The sequence below is a fragment of the Microtus oregoni genome, unplaced genomic scaffold (genome assembly GCF_018167655.1).
Source record: "Microtus oregoni isolate MIOR12 unplaced genomic scaffold, Mior012 000031F_ref0000149, whole genome shotgun sequence".
NCBI lineage: Eukaryota > Metazoa > Chordata > Mammalia > Rodentia > Cricetidae > Microtus > Microtus oregoni.
In genome coordinates this window covers 21694169-21720985 of record NW_024543090.1, presented here as the reverse complement: position 1 = coordinate 21720985, position 26817 = coordinate 21694169, and the positions used below count along the sequence as shown (strand labels likewise).

Sequence of the window (26817 nt, the reverse complement as noted above, 5' to 3'; positions counted from 1 at the left end):
AATATTTGTTGAAAAAAATCTGAATTTATAAAGATACATGGTTAGAAAAGTGAATGGTATTTTAATGACCTTTTTTATGTAGTTGGGATATCCTTTATGCCACAGCGTTTTATTGGCCTTTCTTAAAGGTTAATTGTAATGCAGAAATAAAATCCTATTAATGAATTGAATAAGTGTTTTTAAAAATCTGCAATGATTAAAGGACCAACCTTCGGGGAGGTGCTCCCCTCCCTGTAATTCTTGTCCGCAGAGCTACTGAAATTTCCTGGACATGAAGCTGTATCTTTCTGTTCCATTCCCTAGCAGTAAAGTGTCTTTTGTAATAAAAAAAAAAAAAGAAATCCTAGTAATGAACTTTTTATAATATAAATTGTTGTACTTTTAAAGATTTTATTTTTAGTTTACATGTATGGGTGTTTTGCCATTGTGTATGTCTGTGTACCTCATGTGTGCAGTACTCTTGAAGGCCAGAAGAGGGCACCAGATCCTATGGAACTAAAGTTTCAGACAGCTGTGAGCTTGCATGTGGGTTTTGGGTATTGAATTTGGGTCCTTCGGAAGATCAGCCAGTACTCGTAACTGCTGAGCTCTGCTCTGCCTGATTTTATGTCTGCTGGGGATATAACCCAGGGCTTCATTCATGCTAGGTAAATCCTGCCAACTAAGCTCCATCCCCAGCTTCCGTAGTGAAGTTTTATAGGAGCGTTTGAGTTTGGCCGAGTTCGTTATATAACATTGGCATGAATCTCAGTGTTAAGAGCTTATATTGATCTATATTGCTCTTGCAAAGGACTTGAATTTTGTTTTCGGCACCTAGTCATACTACTCAAAACCACCATAACTCTAACTCCAGGAAATCTAAAACCCTAGTTTCCATGGCGCTTCCAGATTTACAAATGGTTACAGATATTTCACCATACACACACATGCACGCACACACACAAATATGTACACAAATACACATATATACACATACATATACATATATCTTGTCTTCACAAGACATACAAATAGTTATTTTGGATTGCTACAAGATAAAAGTATGGAGAAGGGCTGGAGAGATGGCTCCACAGTCAAGAATATAGTATGCACTGCTCTTACAGAGGCCCTAAGTTCGTTTCCAACATCCACCGAGCTCACAAGCTGCCTGTGACCCCAGCTTCAGAGGATCCAAGGCTTCCGGGGGCATCATGTGTACAAAAACATACACACACACACACACACACACATATGTACACATAATTGTTTTTAAAGTATGGAGATGGTAACATGGTAATTTTTTATGACTATCAGAAATGGGTTATGATTGGCAACAACAGCTTTACACCCTAAGCTTATGAGCGTAAATTATCTTTTTATAGATTTTGTTAATTTGATCAAATAACCGTGAGGTTAAAAAAACGTTTCTAGGGGGCTGGAGAGATGGCTCAGAGGTTAAGAGCACTGAGCACAGAGGTCATGAGTTCAATTCCCAGCAACCACATGGTGGCTCACAACCATCTGTACTGAGATCTGGCGCTCTCCTCTGGCGTGCGGGCATACATCAAGGTAGAATGTTGTATACATAATAAATAAATAAATCTTTAAAAAAAAAAAAAGGAAAAAAAAACGTTTCTATCTGAAAATTTACTAGTCTTCCCAGAATTGTTAGAGAATTACCTTTTTGTGAGTCAGGGACTATAATTCTGTACCTTATTTTAAAGATTTGTTTATTTATTTGTGTGTGTGCTTACACATGTGTGTATGCCAGGGGAGAGTGTCATACTTCTGGAGCTAGACTTAGAGGCTGCTGTGAGGCACTCGGTATGTGTCCTGGGAACCAAATGTGGGTTTTCTGGAACAACAGCAAATATACTTGCCCCAGAATTCTGTACTGTAGAGTTTAATTTTAGATTCTTCTTTTAAAAGATTGTGTGTCAGAGGACAACCTGTGAGCATCAGTTCTCCACCTCTACCCCATGGGCTCTGGCATCCATCATGTGTGGTGGCAAAAGTCTAACTGCTGAGCTGTCTAACTAGTCTCCTCTTACTATCAGTCTAACTGCTGAGCCGTCTAACTAGTCTCCTCTTACTGTTACTATCAGTCTAACTGCTGAGCCGTCTAACTAGTCTCCTCTTACTATCAGTCTAACTGCTGAGCCGTCTAACTAGTCTCCTCTTACTGTTACTATCAGTCTAACTGCTGAGCCGTCTAACTAGTCTCCTCTTACTATCAGTCTAACTGCTGAGCCGTCTAACTAGTCTCCTCTTACTGTTACCATCAGTCTAACTGCTGAGCCGTCTAACTCGTCTCCTCTTACTATCAGTCTAACTGCTGAGCCATCTAACTAGTCTCCTCTTACTATCAGTCTAACTGCTGAGCCGTCTAACTAGTCTCCTCTTACTATCAGTCTAACTGCTGAGCCGTCTAACTAGTCTCCTCTTACTGTTACCATCAGTCTAACTGCTGAGCCGTCTAACTAGTCTCCTCTTACTATCAGTCTAACTGCTGAGCCTTCTAACTAGTCTCCTTTTACTGTTACTATTGTTTTTGTTGTCAGGTCCTTTAGTCAGCAAGGACATGACACCAACCCTCTCTAGGCATGATTTGTAAAAATATTTTTTTTTGATTTATTTGGTTTACTGTTTATGTATATGAATGTTTTACCTACATGTATGTACACCACATGCATGCCTGGTGTCTGAGGGGTCAGAGAGAGTGTCAATCCCCTGGGACTGGAGTTACAGACAATCGTGTGCCTCATGTGGGTGCTAGGAATTGAACCTGGCTCTTCTGCAAGAGCCACAAGTCATTTTTAACCACTGAGCCAACTCTCCAGTCCCCCAGGCATGATATTTATCTTGAAAAGGGACATATGCTAATGTTTTTAGAACTGCAGAAAGCAACACTGAAGAGCAAACTGTGCTTATGGTTTCCTGTGATAGGGAGCTGGACACCATCTGTTCTTTTATAAGACGGGGCAAATATGGGGAAATTGCATTTTCTCATTATTTTGACCTGAATTTGTTTCTTGCCCTTCACTGCCAGATGCAGAGACAGCCTAATTTTAGATTCTTGAATATTCTTATATAGTCTTTAAAGTGTGTGCTTGCGCACTTGTGTGTGTGTGTGTGTCCCAGCACACTGTGGAGGAGGTTAGAAGGAAGCTTTTAGGAGTTGGCTTTTCTTCCACCGTGGATTCTAGGGATTAAGCTCAGGTTGTCACACATTCCATTCTGAGCCATCTTGCTGGCCATCATGTAATCTTTCATGAGAGAGAGCGAGAGGGAGAGAATGTATATGTATGTGCACTGGTGTGCCTGTGCATATCCAGGCTTATGTGTGCAGGCTAAAAGACAGCTTCAGGTGTTCAGATGCCCTCCACCTTGTGTTTTCAAAACAAGGTCTGTCGTTGGCCTGGATCTCATCAAGCAGGCTAGACTGGCTGGCCAACCAGTGAGCCCTAGGACCCTGCCTGTCTCCACCTCTCATACACTAGGGTTGCAAGGACTGCCCTCTACACCCAGCTTGTTTTATATAGGTTCTGAAGCTCGACGTCACAGTTTGGTTTTGTGCTTTTAAGACAAGAACTTCATGCACTGAGCCATGTCCCCAGGCCTCTCCTATTGGTTTTTAAAGTGGCAGTTTTATTTGTACTACTGTTTGATTCTTTGTTGTCTTCTAACCTGATTTGCAACAGGTGAGCTAAAACTTTGTGTCTTCCTTGTTTTTCTAGGCAACTGAAGTAGACACATATTTGGAAAAAAATCTCAAGGACAAAAAAGGCTTATCTGGGAGATACCAAACGTCATCAAAATTATTTCAGAACTGTAGTGAACTCTATAAAGCCCAGGTAACCTCTGACAGTGTTTGGAAGAAAATAGACGAGGTGAAAAAAAGTAATGTCTGAATTTCTCCTATGGCCATTGTTTATATGATAGATCGTTCCTCTAGAAGAGATCTTCCTGTTAAGAAGATCACTGTGATCTGTTCACAGCACATTCTTGTGAAAGTTACGTTGCTGTATTTCTTAATGTTGGATTGCGTAGCTTCGAGTTCATTCATGCTGTGCAGTTATCACTGTCCCTTGTCACTGTCGTCCTGCTAACCTGAACTCGGTACTCACTCAGGAGTCAGTCATCTCCTCCTGCTCCTCATTATCTACTATTCTGCTTCGTCCCTATGAATGTGACAATCCTGGATACTTCATAGAGCATTTGAGTTTTTGATCTTTTTGATATGGACTTTGTGCTTTCTAGGATCTTCTGTGTTATAGCATGTACCCAAACTTGATCCCCTTTTAGCGCTAAATTCTGTTATATGTACATAACACATTTTACTTATCTACTCCTCTGTTAATGGTCATTTAGCAAAACAAATTTTAATTCTCTTATTTAGTTGATATGTCTTCAGATAATCAGAGGTTTTAGATTTTATAATATATCTTAAAGGGCATTGCTACTTTATGATTAAATTTTACATCTTTGTGTAAAGAAGAGTGAATAATATATAGAGGTAAATAATAATAGGATTCTACATTTATTAATGCTTACATAAATATGTAATCTCATGAATGCTATTTTTATTTAAATTCTATTTTTTTAAAGTTTGTGAACTTCGTGTGTGTGTCTATATAAGCCTATACTGTGTATGTTGGTGCGCTTGTCCATACATGTGCATGCAGAGGCCAGAGATTGACATCAGGCTGTCTTCATTCACTTCTCTACCTTATTTCATATAATTTTACTGTATTTTTTGAGACAGTATTGCTCATTGTACCTAGCACTTACTACTTTAGGTAGATGGGGTGGCAAGTAAACTCCTGGGATCTACTTGTCTGTGCTTCCCCCATCCTGGGGTTACATACTACGTCACCATGCTTGGCTTTGTATGTAGTTGCTGAATCTCCAAACTGGGGTCCTCATGCTTGAGCATCAAGCACTTTTCCCACTGAGCTATTGCCTAGGCCTGAAATTCATTTTTATCCTTTAGAAACAGGAGCTAACATGGTATTTGGATGGAAAATTTTAAAGTGTGTAGAAAAGCTTTAGAGGTATTGAAAAGTTATTGTTATTGGGGTTTTGTTGTTGTTGTGTGTTCTGTTTTCAAGGCAGGTTTTTCTCTGTGTAGCTCTTGCTGTCCTGGAGCTCACTCTGTAGGCCAGGCTGCCCTCACAGAGAACCGCCTGCCTCTACCTCCCGAGTGCTGGGTTTAAAGGCGTGCTCCACCACTTCAGGTAGTTCTTGTTACTGTTAACAGCGGCTTCACTCTGTCTTTGTTGCATTTGCTTAGATATGTTTAGCAAACTGCTATACAGTAGCATATAGTTCAGCAGAGGTAGGTTTTCTGTTCAGTCACTAAAGTAATGGGTAGACGATTATAATTAAATAACAGATAAATAAATGAAGTAATTGATAATTAAATTGTGAGTTTTGTCTTAGTTTAGACTTTATGGAGTAAGTAGGAAAAGAGAAATTTAAAAATGGTTCAAAATTGATGGCAAACAGAAGAAACTGACATTGAGTAATTTATTATCTTTTCTTTAAATTCATTTCTTCAACTGGAAGGGTTGGTTGGATTTGATTGTAAAGAGCTACTTGCTGCGTCTTGTTACTTTCAGGTCTGCTGTCGTCTTTCCAGAGTCATAGGGTACACTGTCTTCCAGTCTATTGTACAATTCAATTACCGAGGAAGGAAAATACAACTACTGATGTTAAGCTTCGTCTTGTTGATTTGAATGAGAGGGACTCTGCTGCCCTTCTCTGCTCCAGACATGTGGCTTCTGTCTAAGGCTTTGGCATTCTGGGTTACCTTCCGCGTGGAAAGATTAGGGCCAGTTGGGGTCATGTTATGCCTAGCAGGGTTTTCTTGTTTGTAATTAATTGCAAGTTTTGTTGTCTGTTGATGCTGTTACTATTTTTTTTTTACTGTATTATATGTTTTTCATGAATCATTTCTAGGTATTTTGAACTTTTACTAAAAAAATATTTAATTTTTTTATAGAGCTTTTCTGGGGATCTTATGCATCGACTCCCTCTTTTAGGAGAAAAACAGGAGGTAATTATTTTTCCTTACATATTTCTGAGAACAATGTAAAAACTGTGAAGTAATTTTCTGTCTTCTTTTTTTTTTAATTGAAGGCTAAGGAGAATGGAACAAATCTTACCTTTACAGGGGACAAAACTGTAAGTATTTGGGCATTTGGGGCATTAGCATGTATGTTTGATGTTCAGATAGTTTTCTTTTGGTGTTGTAACATTTAAGATGGAAATCAAGACCAAAAACTGCACACCAAAATGGTGGTAATGGTTGTTTCTAGATTATACTATGAATGGTTTTTATTCTTTGTATTTTCTAGAATTTTTTTGCACTTATTGATTCTCTGAACTTCACATCCTGCATCGTGATCCTATTATCTACCTATTCTTTCCTATTCACTTTCTACCCTTGCAACTCCCCCCCGCCCCAATAAAATAAATAAAGTAAAAACCAACAAAAGCCAAGCGGTGGTGGCACACACCTTTAATCACAGCCCTTGGGAGGCAGAGGCAGGTGGGTCTCTGTGAGTTTGAGGCCAGCCTGGTCTACAGAGTGAGTTCCAGGACACAGGAGTGCTTCACAGAGAATTAAAAAAAAACAAGCAAGCAAACAAACAAACAAAAAAAAAGAACATGGAAGCTGTGGTGTGACACAGTGGTTCACAGTGTAACCTTCAGTCCACACATCTTTACCTGTAAGTGTTCACTGCAATGGCCACTGGTCTGTTCAAAGCCTCTGGCTTCTACACCCTCAGTACTGGGCCCTCACTGAGTCTCCTCTTGGATATCCTGCTGTTGCCTTGTGTCTTGAAGACCCTTCACCTGCTCCAGCAGTTCATAGATGAGGCGGATGTTGGGGTGGGACAACTTAGAGCCCTAGTTCTGGGCCTGGATGGTAGCTGGGTTAGATCCCTCATTGCCACCCAGGGCGAGCTCTCCAGCACTGCCCAAGCTAACTCACCCACTGCAGCAGGCAGCAAGGAGTGGGGCCATTTCTCCTGCTCCCACACCTCCAGGCTCAGCTCTACTGTTTTGCCCAGACGAGGTACAGGTCTCACTCTCCCGAGTGCTGCAGTTGGTGAGGTGCAGGGCCATCTTTCCCGCCTGAGGTTTTCTTTTTCCTTTTTTTAAACAACATAACCTCTATCACTTTGGGAATCCTTCCCCTCTGCCAATAAATATTTGTAAACAAGAAGAAACTAGTTCAAAGAAATTTAAACTCAGTCAGAAATTAATTGGAAGAAACTTTAGAAAATTGAAGTAAAACCAAAATCTAGTTACACTTTTTATATTACAGTTGTGTGAGGCTCATCTATAACTATTTCCTGGGGCCGGAAGAGATTACTCTGTAATTAAGAGCAACACTGCCCTTCCAGAGGCCCCAAGTTATTTTTGGTTCCCAGTACCTGGCTGAGCTGGCTCACAACCGCCTGTAACTCTAGCCCCGGTTACTCCTTTCTGACCTCTGCTGGCCTCTACTGGTAACTGCACACACTTGGCCACAGACACATAAGATTTTTCAAAAAAGAAATATATAATTTCCTTAAAAACATTTCCAGTTTAAAGTATAGAGAAACTATATAGGTAACCATTTCAGATCATGTTTTTCACGGAACTACTAAAGTTTTAATTTTTATTTTAGGTTTTTATTTATTTTTGGTTTCTTCACTTTACAAAATCTGACTGACTATATAGTCCAAGCAAGCCTCTTAAATGCTGGGGTTACAAGGCCTGGGCTGCATTCCTGGCTTATGTTTCTAGTTTTGTGACAGTTTTATTAAGACATACTACATATCACACATTCGTCCTTTAAAGCGTGACATTTGGTGGGCTTTAGTGTCTTGAAAAGTCACACAACTTCCAGCTGCTGGCTTTAGAATTCTTGTTCCACTTCTCCCTTCCCTGAGTCTCTCTTTTCTCAGCACTAAACTTCCATTTCCCCAGGTTTGTCTCTTTGAGGCATTTTGTATGATGGAATCTTATAATACATGATTCTGTGTGTGACTTCTTTCCCAGTTTAACAATTTTGCCTTAACCCTTCTTCCTGCCTGCTTCAAGCACTGAGACTGCCCGGGCTGAGTGGTGGGGGTCTTCTCAGCTCTCTCCTGGGCCTGTGCATAGCCCTGCATATGTGTGTGCTGTCTGAATTTCCAGGAATGGTTGAGAGTTCAGACTCCACACAAAGACCCAATTCTGCAAATTTTTCCTTTAAGGTTTTGTTAGGCTTCTTGATGCTGCTCATGTCACACCAGGCTGCCGCTGTTGTTAGTGACTGCTCTTGAGTGTGTTGACAGCTGTCATAACGCTGAGTAGTTCTGAGTCAGACCAGAAAGAACCCCTTAGATTAGAGGAGTTTAGTAAACTGCCAGTCATCTCAAGCTAATAATCTTATTAGGGACCTCTAAACCTGTTTTGCCTTTTCTTATGGCTGCCATATAGTTGATCATAACTTGAAAAAATTAATAGGACAGGGCATGCTGACATACACCTTAATCCCAACATTCAGAGGCAGGCACCTAGGTCTCTAGAGTTCCAGGGCAGCCTGGTCTATATAATATTCCCTGCTTATGTTGTATATCCTGTTGGTTTTGACAACTATACAATGGCATTCCCACCATGATGCTATTATACAGAGTAGCTTCTGTTCTAAAATCCCTGTTCTCTGCCTTTTGTGTTCTCCATCCTTCCTAAACCCTGACAATCACTGATTTTTTTTACTGCTTATAAGCATTTTCTGGATATCATCTGATTGTAGTCACTATCAGATCACTATCAGATTGGCTTCTCCATAATACGCATTTGAAGTTCTTTTATATTTTCTGGTGGTTAGATAACTCATTTCTTTTTTTCATTGTTTGGTTGTATTACTGTTTGGTATTCATTCACCTATTGAAGGACATCTTAATTGCTTTTAAGTTCTAATTATAAGCATTTGTATGGGGGTTTTGTGTGGATATAGATCTTCAGTTTATTTAGGTGGATGAAAAGAAGCGTACTTGATGATTGTATGGTAAAGGTGTGTTTGGTTTTATAATAATCCTTACGGTTTATTACTTGACTGAAGATATAATGTGTTAGAGACAGAATTACCCATATAGTATCTCTTTCTCAGAGCATCTGTGTTTAGATTATGACATGCATCGTTCATGGTCTGTTAGATGGGGGAGGGGTGTATATGTCATGTTGCACAACTGAAAGTCAGAGGAAAGCTCTGTGAAGCTAGGTCTCTCCTCCACTTTTATATGGGCTCTGGGGATCAAAATGAGGACACCAGGTGTCTGAAGCAGGCTCTTCACTGGTTGAGCCATACTGAAGAAAGAAGCTGATGCATTGCAATGATAGAATGCTATGGTGTTTCGAATCACCCTTGCTTACAAGATCAGGCAGGATAATGGCAACTTCTAGTCCTTGATAAGTTTGTTGGTGCCAAAAATATAAGTCTAGAATTTACTCAAGAATCGTGACTGTGATTTTTGTCTGGACTGACAGGTCACTAGTGAATCTGGTTAAGGACTTGCCTGTATGCTGTCTGACTCGGCATTCCCAAGGCTGAGGGGCGTCCTGGTTGAGTTTGCCAAGTATATTTAGGGTCAAAAGTTCTGGGTTGCAGCATCATAGGGAAAGTGGGCAAGCAAAAGATAAGACCACAAAACCTGTAAAGAACAAGGCTAAAGGGGATAGTGGGAGGAAACGAGCTTTGCAAAGCTTTTGTGTGCTAGAGCAGGACATTTGCTTTGAAACTGTAACTAGCTTTCGTGCCGCTGGTTACAGTGAAGACTTGCTCCAGTCTGAAAGGACTAGGACTGGACCTTTTCTCTTTACCTTTTATTTAGCTCCTGATGTTTTAGGAAATCTTGTTAAAATAGTAGCCAGCTACTCAGCTACGGAAACACAGACTTGGCGTTGGCTGTAGCAGTGGTAGAATGCTCACCCGGCGTCTGTGAGGTCCCAAATTCAGCCTCCAGAACTGAAAACAATGAAAGGAAGGAGTCAGGCAGGCATATAAACAAACGCAGGCGCTGGTAGCCACACAGGACAAAGTATATAGAATTTACAAAAATATTTCAGAAAAGCCACTTCAGAACACCCACCCTCTCCAACCTCCCACCGTCAGTGAAGGGCCAGGATCTTCTTTCATCCTCAAAGTTCTGTTTTCAATAAACAACTGTGAGCGATGCCAAGAAAGAAAATGGCAAGTTTATCTTTTTGTTGTTGTTGTTGTTTGTTTGTTTTTTCGAGACAGGGTTTCTCTGTAGCTTTTGGTGCCTGTCCCGGAACTAGCTCTTGTAGACTAGGCTGACCTCGAACTCCCAGAGATCCGCCTGCCTCTGCCTCTGCCTCCCGAGTACTGGGATTAAAGGCGTGCGCCACCACCACTGCCCGGCTAAAATGGCAAGTTTAAATGGAATTTTTAGAAAGCTTTTGAAGACATTTATACATTAGATGAAGGAAAGACTTTGAACTTTTAAAATGTGCTCAAAAGAATGAAAGGAAAGAATGAACCAAACACAAAGGAAACCAGGAAGAAGTAGATACAAGTTCTAAAAAGAAGTAAGTAGGAATCACAAAGCTGAGACACATATAGTAACTTATGGCTGTAAGTGCTGTAAACCAGCCCTTGGGAGGCTGAAACAGGATGGGTCCGTTACATTTGAGGCCAGCTTGGGAAACATGATGTCACAAAATAACAGAAAAATAACAGAATAACAGAATGGAAGCCAAGAAGCTGGAAAGAGCATTGACTAAAGTGAAAAGGTGAGAAGAGGCTGTCACTGTTGGAGCAGGTAGAAGAAGAATGCTTTCAGAGTGGATCAGTGGAGTTCCGTGTTGAGAGGTCAAGAGAGAGCGAAGAGTGAAAGCAAATGAACAAAGTCTTGAAGACCTCTGCATCCAGTGTGTGGATCCGTGTAGCATGAATTTCTAGGATTGGGGTGCTCACAAGATTCTAAGTAGGAGTGAACAAACAAGGTGTTATGCCTGTAAGTTATAATGTGATTGATTGACAAAAATGAAGTACTAATACGCGCTATAACATAGATAACTGAAAACTGTGAGACCAGCCAGATGTTAAAAGACAGACACTGTTTAATTCATCCCATTGATTAGAAATGCCCACAGCAGAAAACTCTGTGAAAGCAGAGAGTAGGTGAGTTGTTCCATGTGGTGGTGGGGGAGGGAGAAATGGAGTATTATTGCCTATTGAATAAGGGTCTACTTTTTTGAGAGGTTGGCAACATTGTAGAGCTGGGTATTGTGGCAGGTGTGTGGAGTCCCAGCTACTTAGGAATCTGAAGCAACATAATTACGCAAGCACAGGTTAAAGATCAGCCTGAGAGACCTTTCTCAGAAAAAGTTTTGGTGTCACATTCCACTGAATTATGTTATTCTCAGTAACATGGTTAAAATTATGACGTGTGAAATTTACTTCAATTAATAAAAACAAACAATAGTTAATAACTGCTTATCTGATAGGTTTGTTAAGACCGAACATGTAGCAAATGTTACATCCCTATCAGAGTGTGTGGAATATAGGTGCTTCTTTTGCAAGATTAAAAATCTGTAATTCTGAAAGCCAAGTCCTAGACTATGAAAATTAATCAGAACATTTTGAAATTTATAAGAGGTAATTTTAAGATGTAAGAAATTAATAGCAGAGCAGTTTATTACACTAATTAGTTAATGACTAAGTTCAGGAAAGGTTCAGTAATTGTGAGTAATAGAACATAGGACGCTTATGACTTTGAAGTTATACATTTCCCAGTATCCTCCTTGAGGAGAGAGACTGGCAGAGATCCTAGTATGGCTTCAACATGGCTTACAGTTGTTACTGAAATTACTAGTGAATGTAGAGTTGAAGGATGTATCTGCTTTCTTGGACTTGGAATTGTGTCATGGAATCTATTGCATTCTAAGTTTCCTGGGTTGATTTCTAGAGGGTAAACATGATTCCACTGGGGTAAGCATCATTCCACATTGTATCAATGTGTAAAATCTGTGGGGTTTCATTAGGTCAGTAATGCTTACCTGGAGATCTCTGGGTAAAACCTTTTCCTTTTAAGACCACAGTAACCAGCTGCAGGTCTAAATAGTGGTACCTCCTTTCACAGTTGAAGAGGAGACCAATGGTTTTCCTTCATAGTAAGCGCCAGTGCTAACTTATTGAGCTAGGGTCTCCTGATATGATTTGTGGAATTTAAAATCAGGTCAGGTTGGAGAGGTCTCAGCAAGACTAAAGCTGAGACAGGTTTATTGTAGCAATCAGACTTTTTTTATACCTTTGTCAGAATATAATGGTGGTTGCCAGGAAGAATACATTGCCAGGATACAATGATGTTTGCAAGCTATACAGGGTATACAAGATTAATTTCTAAGACTCATAAGACTATTTCTGTCAAACTCCACTGGCTTCTAGGGAATGGAATGCAGAGATACACAGGTGGTCTGGATGCTTCACTGCTGAGGGGGCGCCCGGTTTCTCAGAAACTGAAAGGCGTACGGTGCCCCAGGAGCCCCAGATTCTAACTTGAAAAATCCATGATGCATACCTCTTTTTTGCGGGGGTGGGAGGGTTGCAGTTCAAGACAGGGTTTCTCTGTAGCTTTGAAGCCTGCTCTGTAGACCAGACTGGCCTCAGACTCACAAAGATCCACCTATCTCTGCCTTCTGAGTGCAGGGATTAAAGACATGCACCACCACCAACCAGCCAATGCATACCTCTTAAGGCAGCTAGACCAGGCCAACTCCACGGTTCTCTGCACCTCCACATTTCCCTTATCTTTACATTTTAATCTTGTTTGTAGAGACTCCTGAGTGAGGAAATCAAGTTACTATCTCTTAGCTTCAAGGACTGTTAACTACGCTGACTAAAGAGGCAGTAATTTAAAGAGACAAAAATCACTGCCTTCCCATCCACCTAGAGTAAGTTAAGGTGAAAGTTTTTATTTAAATGTGAGATCATGTCAACATAGATTCTGTTAGCTTGGAAAAGGGAATTTGATTCAGGAGAGAGAGAGTGTGTTTATACTCATACATATGAGTTTTTTTTCTGTATTGACATCAAGAATGTTTTTGTGATACAATCTTTATTTTAAATTAATTTCATAATAGATATATAAAATATAATTATTCTAGCATGAGTTAAAAATTAAACTCAATGATTTTTAATTGTGTTTTTTCTTTGTAAAAAATAAATATGTTAAATTTAGACCTTTGTATGGCAAGAATGCAGAGGACTGTGTTTTGTCAATTCACGATCTTGCCTACTTTGCCTTGTGCTCACAAGCTTGTCTTGCGTATGATGGCCATTTCAGTGAATGAAAGCTGACTTACTCCACTGCATTTCTGGGCTGTATTCTGGAGCAGTGTTTTCATACTGTATTTTTAACTTGTGCTCTAAATTATTGAGATTTGAAGTTTTGATGCCCCATTTCCTCCCTAGGCATTGCATGAACCATTGCAGACTTGGCAAGATGCACCGTACATTTTTATCGTGCACGTTGACATTTCGTCCTCAAAGGAATCACCAAAAGAAAATGCACGGAGTAATCTTTTTATCAGTAAGTTCAATTCATAGCTTTAAAAATAGCTGATTTTCTGTTTGTTTCATGCATGATTGATTTGAAGTGGGAAATGTAGAAATATTTTTGTACATCTAGGCATAGCCCACACACTTTCTATGGATAGATACCTGGCTTTATTTTACTTTCTTTGGCTCTCTTGCTATGAATATTTTAAGTGTTCTTTAGTATTTTGAAGTATACTTTTAAATCTTGATTTCAAATTTCTTAATATCAAAAGTTTTTCTTTCTTTATTTCTAAGATTTATTTCAAAATTATGTGTCTAAGAGCAGTTCTGCCCATGTGAGTTCAGGCTCCTGTTGTAAGACTCCCCACATGGGCGCTAGGTTCTGAGCTCCAGTCTTCTGGAAGAGGAGTTTTTTCTCTTACCTCCTGAGCCATCTTTCCAGTTCTCAAGAATTTCCTTACCTTCTTTTCTTCTGTAGCTATATAACTCTCAGAATCTTTACCCTTTACCCGGGATTTTGCAGTAACTGTTGTAGTTTCTCTGGTTTTCCATTTTTGGTTTTAATTTGTTCTGTGTAGTTTCCTTCCCGATCCTTGCTCTCAGTAGAGTATTGAGTAGAAATGATAGCAGCTATTCTCATTTAATTGATATATTTCACCATTAAATAATACTGTTTACTATAGTTTTTTTCCCCCTCAAAATACTCTTACTTCGACAAGGATATCCTTGTTTCTGAACTTACTGAGTATTTTCATCTTTTTTTTTAATGCTAAGAAAGGACACAATGGCATAATTGTATACATATTAAAATTAACAAATAGGCCAGACATGGTGGCATTTATCTATATAATCTTAGCTCTCCAGAACCCAAGGCAAGAGTATTATAAGTTCAAGATCCAATCAGGGATACCTAGCAAGTTCCAAGACAGCCCAGACTTAATTATGAGATCCTGTCTCAAAACAAGATCATATAAGCTTTTTTTGTTCATGTGATGTTTGTATTAATTGGTTTCAGTTTTAGACCATTCTTTATTTTTTGCTTAGTCTTATTAAAATACACAAACATACCCATACCTTCTTTTTCATATACATTGTTGGATTCCTTTTTTTAATTTAAATCTGTGTTCGAGATAAGTTGTCCTATAATTTTCTTTTTTTACACTATCATTCATTGATTCGGCATCCAAATTATGAAAGTCTAGAATTATCTCTGAATGTTCTTTTCTTTCATCTTTTTTTGTTGGTGTTTGTTTTCCAGTGCTGGGATTGGACCTAGGGCCTCACGTATGCTATGCAAGTGTTGTACCTAGACCGGATGTCTTGTTTTGATGTGTTTTTGAGACAGGACTTAGCTGTATAGTCCAGCTTGGTCTCAGACTTGCAGCAATCCTTCCCCAGCTTTCCAAATGCTGAGAGTATAAGTCTGGGCCACCACATGTGACTTCCTTCACCCTCTCATTAAAGTCTTTGATGGAACCAGGCATCAAAGTCATGACTCCTCTGTGTTTCAGGTGCTACGATTATAGTCAAGCACCAAACCCAGCTAAGTCAGAAATTCGCCTATCAGTCATTCCTAGAATTTATTCAACTCTTTTATCAGTGACAGTTTTTAAACCATCAGTCTTTCATTGAGACAGCGTCTCATGGCTCAGACTGGCTTCACACTTCCCCAGAACTCTCAAACTTTCCTGCTTCTCCTTCCAGATGCTCAGATTGTACCAACATGACTAGCTCAAAGCAGTTAATCTTACGATCAGTAGAGTTTCAATGAGGCAGATTTCTGATTTATCTTGTAGATAACACTTTTTTTGTTCCTATTTATTCAAATTTTTACAAAATGTTTGATAGTAAGTTCTGGAAAAGTCAGTTCAAGTTTGATAAACAGTGCTGGGTTTTGATTTGAACTTGTATGGGTTCTTGTTGGTTTGGTTTTCATTCCTAAATGAAGATACTGCTTATATAATTAGGGAGCTGCTGGATTGTCTTTATGTCTTATTTTACCAGGGATGGTGTATCACTTGTATAAATTATTATGATTTTAAGCTTTTTAAAAAGTACTCTTTATTTTTAAAGTGATATCTGACTTGAAAGATTATAAAAATAAGTTAAAAAATTAGGGAGATATAGTAAAGATGGACAGAAGACAAGAATATTAGGAATATATTGAAAGAAGTATACCAAGAGTATTTGGAATTTAAAGGAGGTGGGATGGTTCTGGATGGAAGCTTGAGGATGGCTTTGTGAAGGAATGTCATTTCGTCCGGTCTTCAGGGCCGTGAGTATGGGACTGAGGGGGTCGTCTGTAAAATGCTCATGAAGTGTTTACAAGGAGGGCCCCCAGCTCTGTTCCCAGAACTCACAGGAACAAGCTAGGTGTGGCAGTTTGCGCTTGTATCACCGCATGGCAGGGGTGGCGGGGGCGGGGGGGATAGGCAGAGTCCCCTGGGCTTACTGGTCAGCCAGTCTGCCTGACTTGGTGCTTTCTAGGCCAGTGAGAGAGACCCTGTCTCAAAAAGAAGGTAGTGGGGGAAGCAGGCATAGCACCTGAAGAGTCTACAAACATGAAACACAAGTGCTTTCTAACGAGCATAAATCCATTGCGCACACAGAGAATATGAATCTGGAAGAGGACTTTCCCACTTAAGACTGGAGTGTGAGCCAGACATAGTGGCACACTTAATCCTTTAATCCTTGGGATTAACCCTTGGGAGGCAGAGGCAGGTGAATCTCTGTGTTTGAGACCAGCTGGTCTTCAGACTGAGTTCCAGGACAGCTAGAGCTACATAGTGAATCTCCGTCTCAAAAACAAACAAATTAGAATAAACAAACAAACAAACAAAACCACTAGGTTGTGGATGAACCATGAGACTAATTCATGGATTTCAAAGTTACTGTATATATCTAATGTACTAATCACCATGATTGAAATGCTTAAAAGTGAGTTGATGAAACTTTTACTAATTTAATAAAGTAAACATTAATCGGGGTTATTGTTTAATTACTGAATCTACCAAATTAATTTGCTTTGCCAGTGACTGTTGAAGTAAAGGGTCCCTATGAATACCTCACTCTTGAAGACTACCCACTGATGATCGTGAGTCAGCATGTGCTAATTTTAACCTTGATAAGTTAATTTAGCATGAAACTTAATTTAGTAAGAAAATTGTCTGTTTTGTAGCTCTGTCTCATTAAAGGATTATTCCTGTGCTGTTTAGAAATTTTTACTTTGAGGTTTAACTTTTTTCCTTTTGAATTAGATTTTTGTATTTTATATTATGGGTATGAGTGTTTTGCTATTTGTCTGTTTATCACATGAGAGCCTAGTGCCTGCAGAGATCAGATGAAGGCATCTGATATGCTGGAGCTATGGTTGAGGATGGTTGTGAGCCCCATGTGGGTGTTGGGAACTGAATCCAGGTCCTCTGCAAGAGCGGTAAGTGCTGAGCCATCTCCCCAGAGAGTAACTTCAACAGAGAAAGTGTAACCCTGTGGGCCTCGTTTATCTGTAAAATGAAAGGTCGGTGACTATTGTAGCTATGGACAGTATCTCAGTGACCACCTCGCAGTTCACATCTGGGTTCAGAGCAGGGCACACCTTGCTGTAATCTAGCCCTGAGCCCGCTCACGTGATAAGGATGAATCTTTATAATGTAAGTGTTCAAACTGTGGTTAGCCTGTGCCGAGAGATCCTTGTCTATTGGCAGACTTGTGTTCAGAGCTGTTCTCTCTTCCTTCCCCTTTTATAGTTTTCCATGTTAGTTGTGTTCCATTGTCTCAGGATTCTGCATCCCAGCTTGCCAGGCCTGTTTTTTCTTCGTTTTATTGCTGGGTTTTGAGCAGTTAATGCAAGGAACAGGCATTCTTGAGAACAAGTCCTTCTGTAGTCTCCTCTGTTCAAAACTAGATCATCCTTTATTGTTTGTTAGTATTGTACACTAGAAATATAATTTTTTTCTAAAAGAAGGTAAAATCTATTTTTTGTGGTTTGTTATACCATATGTTGATTTTAAATCTAAATATTTGGTTCTTGGTCCTAATTCTCCTTTTTATTTCATTCCCAATTGGATCACAGTTTTTCATGGTGATGTGTATTGTGTACGTCCTATTTGGTGTTCTCTGGCTGGCATGGTCTGCTTGCTATTGGAGAGATCTCTTGAGAATTCAGTTTTGGATTGGTGCTGTCATCTTTCTGGGAATGTTTGAGAAAGCTGTGTTTTATGCAGAATTTCAGAATATCCGATACAAAGGAGAATCAGGTATGTTAAAGAAGTGTCATTTAAAAAATTATATTTGTTTATTTTGTGTATGTGTGAGGATGCATGTGTTATGACACGGTCCATGTGCCTGTGGAGGTCAGAGGACAACCGAAGGGAGTCAGTTCTTTCCTTTCACCATGCATGTCTTTGGAGATTGAACTTAGGTTGTCGGGTTTGGCATCAAACACCTTTATCTGCTGAACCATCTCACCAGACCCAAATTTGCCTCCCCGCCCCCAGATTTATATTTTTAAAATAATCTGTATTTGAGGACGGATGTATTTCATGCACATAAGTGCAGGTGCCTGTGGAGACCAGAAAGATGAGATTCCCATGGAACCAAAGTTATAGGCAGTTATGGGTCACCCAGTTAGAGCAATGAGAGCCACTTAAGTCTTCTGCAAGAGCAGTACAAACGCTTAACTGCTGAGCCATCTCTACAGCTCCAAATTTGGCATTTTTTGATGATGGTTGAGATGCATGGCAACATCTCTCAAGTCAGCAGTGGTTACATAGGTCTACTTTTCCAAAGTTCTTATTAAAATAACCACAACAGAATCACCGTCATTGTGACTGTTTCTCTTAATATTATAGTTCAAGGATACAATGATGCAAGAATAATTTCATATTTCTTAAATCCCAGTTGTCATTGATAGCCAAGCCAACATTAAAAAAGAAAGTAAATAATGCCAGTTTAATTATAAGATGGCACTGATTGCAAGACACGCATATTTTTTAAAAATATTTATTTATTTATTTACTTATTATGTATACAATATTCTGTCTGTGTGTATGCCTTCAGGCCAGAAGAGGGCACCAGACCCCATTACAGATGGTTGTGAGCCACCATGTGGTTGCTGGGAATTGAACTCAGGACCTTTGGAAGAGCAGGCAATGCTCTTAACCTCTGAGCCATCTGTCCAGCCCAAGACACATAGATTTTTGTGCCCATGTGTTTGGAATGCATCTTAGACTTGATAAAATACAGTAATACCAAGAAAATGGGAATATGCTTATGGTTTGATGAGGTTGACTGCTTATTACAAATTACTTGGTATTGTAGACTATTGAGATGGTTTTAGTTTTCTTTCAGACTATTTGTTCACTAATAATTATTGTTGCAAGATATGAAGACTAGAAAATAGAAGATGTGAATTGAAAATTATGCATGTGCACCAGGGTACACGTGTATGCTTTCCACGTATAGCTGTGTTTCATTTGCAAAAGTAAATGGTGGGAAAATTGATGGGTGAGCACACCCAGATTGTTGTGCACACAGCTAAGATCATTAGCTGTGTGCTTGTAAAAATTGCATGAGATATTCTCTCTTTAGTAAGTCTGATACTTGTGCTCATTCTGAAAAGTGTTAAGAGACCTACATTCTGGTAGTAGGATTGGTTGAAACCGGAGTATAGTACCATTTCTCCCTTTCTTTCACATAGTCCAGGATGCCTTGGTCCTTGCAGAGCTGCTCTCAGCAGTGAAACGGTCACTGGCTCGAACCCTGGTCATCATAGTCAGTCTGGGATACGGCATAGTCAAGTGAGTATTCAATTCTGAATGAAAATGCCAATTAGATTGAAACATTTGCTATCTAGATAGTGCTGGTTCTGAAAAGGTTGATAAAAGTAGTAAGAAAATAGTAGTGGGATATGAAAAATGTCTGAAATTTTATTACAGTCTTAAGTGTAGAAATGCTGCTTTACATCTTTTTAAAAACTCACAATACACCTGCAGAAAAACCTGCAGTGAGGCAAATGCAGAAAAACAAACTTTCACAATGAACTTAGTGACTATCTGAACCTGTTTTTGCAAATAGATTTATTTTATGTTTATGGAGTGTGTGTGTGTGTTTGTGACCTGCTACCTCTGGAGGCCTGAAGAAGGCATTGGATCCCTTGGAACTGGAGTTGTGAACTGCCATTAAAATGGTGGGAATCGAATTCAGGTCGTCTGTCGATAACAAGAACTCTAAATTGTTGAACATCTCTCCATCCTGCAAATTAGGTTGTTTTTTGTTTTGTTTTGTTTTTTAGCAAAAGAATATTCTTACTGTAATTGTTTTTTTAAAAAAATTTAGCTTTTTAGTAAAAACAAGTTATTGAAGCATGCAGTACTATAGTCATTGCGTAACCCTCTGCTCCTTGTAGTGCACTCAGAACATTCTTCCCAAGCCACAAAATACCGAGTGCCTTCCCTGTATCAGGCACTCAGTAACTCATTGTTCTAAGCCCCTGCTGTACAACAAATAAAAGTTGTAGATTTTTGCATTTGTGGAAAAAGGGAACAAATGAACTAAATGTCTAATGTATCAATAAAAGGTGTTATAGTTCAGGCATTGAAACTTGGAGCTATAAATATGGTGGCCCAGGAAGGCTTTACTTAGTGACATCCAAATAAAGATTTGAGGAAAGCAAAGGGACTATCTGTTCACCTAGAGAAAGAGAGTCGGGGGTGTGAGTGGATCCTATGCATGCTTTGAAGGGAGAACCAGTGGAGTCCCATGATGGTCACATGTGGGATGTAAAAGAAGAGGAACTGCGGGTGGTGCCAACTAGGTCTGCTCATGTGGCAGGAAGGAATTGCTGTTCACCAAGCCCAGGAAGATCAAGGAATCGGCGTGGCACAATGGCAAGATTAGGAGGTAGGCTAGATAAGCACTGGTGAAGTCCAGATAGAAGTTATGAAGATGGGGATGCTAAGTTAGGACACTACACAAGGCTACCAAGGAAGAAAATCCAGAGAGAAAAAGGTCAAAGGCTGGGTGTTCAGATATTTTCTGTTATCTAAATGTCAGTGACATGAAGCAGAGTTAGTAGAGGAAGTTAAGTAACGGTTGAAGGCAGTAGCCAAACTGAAGACTGTTCCAAGGAGGGGTCCTTGATTGTATCAGATAATCAGATAGGCCAGGTAAGAGGATGGAGAATTAACTGTTGAATTTAATTAATGAAGAGTGTTAGTGACCATACCAAGAACAATCTGTGGGAAGGGTTAGGGACAGAAGCTGTCTCCTGAATTAAAGGGAATTCAAGAAAGACGAGGACAGGAATAGTCCAAAGACATTAAGTAGAATAAGCATTTTTATTTAAATGCCTTCTACATGTGATGGAATATTCAAGATTTTAAGATAATTCCCTGCCATTATGGTCATTTTCTAACTGGAAATAGCCATAGAGATTTATTTGCCTTAGACAGATGTACTGTAATGAACCACCTAGTAATTTTGTTAAAATACAGATTCTGTTGGAGGAGGATTTAATATTAAGGATCTAAGGCTTTTCCATCTTCCTATGAATAGATCTTGTTCAAAGCTACATACTTAGTTGGGTTTTGTGCTTGAGCTTATTTGATGAACTACAACACGACATTTGAGTGTGTGAGGTAACTGTTAACATTTTGAGATTTGCTAATGATATTGTGGTTATATTTTGTTGTTGTAGATTCTGGTTTGAAGCAAGGTGTCATATTGCTCAGACTGGCCTTGAAGTTGCGTGAGATTAGGTCTGCACCTCCAAGCCTGGTTCAGAGAGAGAGGAGACAGAGACAGAGAGAGAGAGAGAGTGCGCAAGAGACAGAGAGACAGAGAGAAAGAGAGAGAGAGAGAGACAGAGAGAGAGAGAGAGATGAGCTTTGTTACTGGGGGTTTTATACCACAGAATGTTTTCTAATATATATTATATAAAAATATGTATATTTATATTAAAACAATTTAATAAAATATATTATGTGTAATAATTATATATATTAGTACTTAACATTATATATATATATATATACACACACACACACACACACACACACACTTAATACAGTAACCGGGGACCAGATTTTAATTTCTAGTATTTCTTTTCATCATTTATGACCAGACTATCTTAATTAGGGTTTCTATTGCTGTGAAGAAACACCATGACTACAGTAACTCTTATAAAGAAAACACTTAATTGGGGGTGGCTTGCTTACAATTTCAGAGGTTCAGTCCATTATCATCATGGTGGGAACATGGCAGCGTGCAGGTAGATGTGCTGGAGTAGTAGCTGAGAGTCCCACATCTTGCAGGCAACAGGAAAAGTCGACTGAGACACTGGGTGATGATACCCTGAGCATAGGAAACCTCAAAGCCCGCCCCCACAGTGATGCACTTCCTCCAACAAGACTATATGCATTCTAACAAAGCCACATCTTCTGATAGTGCCACCCCCTATGAGCTTATGGGAGCCAGTTCCATTCAGACTACCACACACACACAGGAGTGGTTTTCTTCTAAGGAGCACGTTTTCCTGAAGTTCGTGCTCTGTACTAATTGTCGCTGACACCATAGTTTGTCACATGGCTTGCTGCTGCTGTACTTGGCTGTCTCTTTGCTTCCTTTTTAGGCCTCGTCTTGGAGTCACTCTTCACAAGGTTGTGGTGGCAGGAGCACTCTATCTTTTGTTCTCTGGCATGGAAGGAGTCCTCAGAGTTACAGGGGTCGGTATTGCCTAGACTGAGTTACTTATTTATTTTTTTCTTCATATGGATTTTTGTGGCCAGCTACTGTTAATATTTCTTCTTGAGTCAGTGGGCTGTTCTTCTGTTTTTCAGTAGATGTATGCAGGATGAAGTGCTAGGGACCAGGAGTGTTTCAGACTTGAGAATTTTTTGATTTTAGGGTGTTTTCATAGAACCTATTAGTTAAGCATTTCTTAACCTAAAGTCCAAGATATAAAATCCTTCAAAAATCTCAAAACATTCAGTGTTGTGGGGTTGGAGTTTTGAATCAGAGATGCTCAGCCTGTATAACTCCATTTTTCTAACCTCATCTATTAGAGCTTGATAAATTTAGTATATGATCTATAGTGAATATCTTCTTTCCACCTGTGCCAGTCTGGTAATTATTTGGTTCTTTCCCCCGTTTTCTGGTTCATCTAAATAAAAACAACCCGGAACTTAAATTTAAAACTTAAATTCAATTAAGTTTCACATAGTCCATTGCCAAGAAAGGAAGAAGTGGGCCTTCCTGGACTATTACAGTTATTTCATTTAGTAAAAAGTCAGATTCTGTCATAACCCTAATATTAGATTCAAAGTGTTAACTTCTTTACACTTGGCTTTGCCCTTGACACTTCCCCATTCATATAATACTTCATGATAGTAAATTTGTTGTTCAGACCACATTGACCCTGTGTGCAATCTCTGTGGCTATTTAGCAACTTTAACCGCCTATTAATTTCACTTTTTCTTTTCTGCCATTGCTATAGTATTTTCCTTACTCCTTGGCTCTGATAGTAAGCCTGGCCCTCTCTGCAGTTGATGCCTGTATTATTTTATGGATATCCTTTAATAATTCTCTGGTGATGGGGTTGTTAGAATTATGTACAAAGCAGCTTAGGTGCAAACTTGTAGAAATTAGGAATGATGTTTTAGGGAAAGATAATTACTTACATTGTATTTTAGGATAAGCTATTATTAGTAAAACTTAATCATGTTACTCTGAGAATCAATATTAATGATGCAATAATTATTTAAAATATGAGAGATACCTTTTTAGGATTTTAGTATAAAAATAACAGTAGGAAATCTAAATGGGATGGGATTATAAATACAAAGACTTTTGTGTTATTCTTCTTTTTTAAGATTTGTTTGTTTGTTTAATGTGTGCTGGTGTTTTGCCTATATATATTCTGTGTGAGGGTGTCAGATCCCCTGGAACTGGAATTACAAACAGTTGTGAGCTGCTGTGTGGGTGCTGGGAATTGAATCCTGGTCCTCTGGGAGAGCAGCCAGTGCTCTTAACTGCTGAGCCATCTCTCTCCAGCCCCTTGTCATTTTCTTTTACATCAAAACTCTATGGTAGTAATTTATAGCAGTTTCATTGAATTGAGAAGAATTTACAGTTGGTGTGAATCATTTATAGCTGAATGCTGTCTGCAGGTGTTTAAGAAGGGAGGAGTGGGGTTTTTTGCCCAGTGCTAGCCCTTATGGTTTTCTTCAGTTCATATGCAAGCCCATTTCAGCTGTCAGTATAAATGCAGAACCGTGTGCTGGTTTCTTCTCTTGACTCTCTGTTCATCTGATTTCATCACCTCTTTTTCTTTGTCTGCAGGCCCAGACTGATCTTGCTTCCTTGGCCTTTATACCCTTGGCTTTCCTAGACACTGCCCTGTGCTGGTGGATATCCTTCTCATTGGCTTGTTTGATGACCGTTGGCTTTCTCCCCTTGCAGATGGGTTTCCATTAATCTTTCTGTTGATTTCTCCTTGATCTGGGAAGTGGTTTGTTTTATATGTTAACGGCCTGAAAGTTCAGGTAAGCAGTTTTGTTTGTTTTTGTTTTGTCATCTTTTAAAAAAATCACAGAATAATTTGGTTGCTAAACATGAGATCAAAGCTGTTCCCTCCTTCCCTCCCTCCCTCCCTCCCTTTCCTCTCCTCTCTCAGTCTCTTTTGGTGTTTTGAGACAAGGTTTCTCTGTGTAGCCCAAGCTGTCCTGGAACTCACTCTGTAGACCAGGCTGACCTCAAACTCAGAGATCTGTCTGCCTCCTGAGTGCTGGGATTAAAGGCATGTTCTACCACCACCACCTGGCTTTTTTATTTGTTTTGTTTGCTTTGTTTTAAAATGGACATCTCACCTTATTTTTGGATTTATTGTTTGCTCATCTCTCTTTGTATTAGAATCATTGGCTGCTCTGGTCCTGCTCTTTCTTTTAGTCTAATTATGAAATTCTTTAAGACCTGTGAAAAGAATTTGATCCCAGAATTTGTTTAGGAACCTCTCAAGGGGTTTGATCCTCTTAGATCTCTTAAGTAGGATGAACAGGTTTCAGCTGTCGAAAGGATGAGTTTGTTCTTTTACTCAGAAATTGTCTCACCCTTCAGAACAAATGTCAATTCATTCACATCAGTGATGCAGATAAACAAGTTTCTGTTCCTGTTCCTTCAGCACTTATTTAGTGGGGGCTTGACCTCTTGGGTTCAAGTTTTAGAATTTATATTATAGGTGTATTTTAAATTTGGTTTGTCTTTAAGAGTGTATGTGCAATTGTACAGTATTTTTTCATGATAGATTGTGATGGTTTAAAAAGCATAATATGAACAAAATTATAATTTTTTCAAATTTGAATATTTTGCCACATAACAAAGAAAAGGTGTCTGGGTCCAGATCACTGTCTATCAAGCACTGTGATCCTTGTGTGCTGGGGTAGTGAAAGTCGGTTTAGGTATCAGAGAGCATAGCGAGGCAGTAAGTTCTGGCTCCCTTCATTTTTCTTTCTTTCTTTCTTATTTTTTTTAAGATTTATTTATTTATTTATACAGTATCCTTTCTGTAGGCCAGAAGAGGGCATCAGATCTCATTATAGGTGTTGTGAGCCACCATATGGTTGCTGGGAATTGAACTCAGAACCTCTGGAAGAGCAGTCAGTGCTCTTAACCGCTGAGCCATCTCTCCAGCCCCTTCTTAATTTTTCTTACTTTTTTTTAAGATGTAATTTTTTATTATGTGTATATGTAGACATTGTATGTATAAGTGAGTTGCCTGCAGAGGCCAGAAGGAGGGTGCTGGGTCCCCTCCAGTTGGACTTACAGGTGGTTGTAAGCTGTCTGATGTGGGTGCTGGGAACCTAACCCCGCTTTATGTACTCTTAACTGCTAAGCCATCTCTCCAGGCCCTTTATACTTTATTTTTAAATTTCTATTTGTTGGGGTGTGCATGGCACAGTGTATGAAGGTCAGAGACACCTTCCTATAGAGTTCTTCTCCCCCCTCCTATCCCCCCCCTCCTGCTTTATGTGGACTCTGGAACTGGAGCACATGTTGCCAGGCTTTGCTGGCTGATGAGCCATCTCTTTGGCCCCCAGCTTCTTCATTTTTATATCAGCTCCTCTGATAGTTGAGCATAAAACTAGGTATCATCTGTGGTAGTCGTCAGTTCCCTTTTGTCTTTCCAGGAGGCCTCTTACTTGGAACTAAAGTTTATAAAGTGAAGCCTCGCTGCTTTGGTAGCCTACTTGTCCGGGATTCTCAGGCATTGTTTTGTCCTTTTAGTTAATTCCCAGTGTGGGTGGCGCTATTTGAGGACTGAGCATAGAATCCGGAAAGCTGTTGCCACAGGTGCAATTGTGACCCTGCGAGGACTAGCTGGGCCAGACAGAACCACACACTTTAGAGAGAGATGGTGCTTACCCATCCCTTGCATGCTACTCACTTTATCATTGCCATTTGGCTGGTTTTTTTCCCATCTTTTTTTTTTTTTTTTAAATATTTATTTATTTTGTATACAATATTCTGTCTGTCTATACGTCTGCAGGCCAGAAGAGGGCACCAGACCCATTACAGATGGTTGTGAGCCACCATGTGGTTGCTGGGAATTGAACTCAGGACCTTTGGAAGAGCAGGCAATGCTCTCAACCTCTGAGCCATCTCTCCAGCCCCTTTTTTCCCATCTTTTAAAAATTTTCTAGCAAGTCTATACCTTTCTTTGTTTTCCTGTCTTTTTCCTTTTATTTCTTTATTCTCACCCTCATGCTGTAGTCTTTTCTGTATCTTACTGAAATGATAATTTTCTCATTAATCATAGTGAGTCAGAGTGTTTGAGGAGGAAGTGAAAGCAAGAGCTGCAAGATCTCTGAAATTGGTAACTGTACAAGTGTGACCCTAGATCCTGAAGCCTAAGAATTGGTTTACTTACCTTTTTGAATGTTTAATTCCTTGACTTGCAAACACATATTCATTAGCCTGACGCAAACAATGAAGCTATTAAAACTTCGGAGGAACATTGTAAAGCTTTCTTTGTATCGGCATTTCACCAATACGCTTATCTTAGCAGTGGCAGGTAAGTTTGGAATGTTTTTAACTGTTGCATCATGATCCTGTGATTTCCTTTAGAATAGGAATTCTTTTATTTTTATTTTATTATTTTATTGTTATTTTTTATTTGAATAGTGTTTTGCCTTTATGTGTCTCTGCACCACACCTGTGCCTGATGCAGAGCCAGAAGAAGGTGTCAGAGCCCCTGGAACTGGAGTTATGGACAGTTGTAA

General features: G+C 39.4%; 1 protein-coding gene across 4 annotated transcripts in view; it reads left to right on the top strand.

The window, feature by feature from the left end:
* Tmem87a (transmembrane protein 87A) overlaps positions 1–26817 on the top strand; it is a 48719-nt gene that overhangs the window by 6030 nt on the left and 15872 nt on the right. For 2 of the 4 annotated variants that reach the window (XM_041678795.1, XM_041678793.1), the window contains exons 4-13: positions 3717–3833; positions 5984–6037; positions 6121–6165; positions 13457–13574; positions 16576–16637; positions 17616–17799; positions 19242–19341; positions 22173–22266; positions 23882–23950; positions 26501–26609. In XM_041678795.1, the coding sequence (XP_041534729.1) occupies positions 3717–3833; positions 5984–6037; positions 6121–6165; positions 13457–13574; positions 16576–16637; positions 17616–17799; positions 19242–19341; positions 22173–22266; positions 23882–23950; positions 26501–26609 (952 nt within the window). Of the gene's footprint in view, positions 1–3716; positions 3834–5983; positions 6038–6120; positions 6166–13456; positions 13575–16575; positions 16638–17615; positions 17800–19241; positions 19342–22172; positions 22267–23036; positions 23109–23881; positions 23951–26500; positions 26610–26817 lie in introns of all 4 variants that reach the window. The other 2 variants (XM_041678794.1, XM_041678792.1) reach the window with 1 other exon arrangement.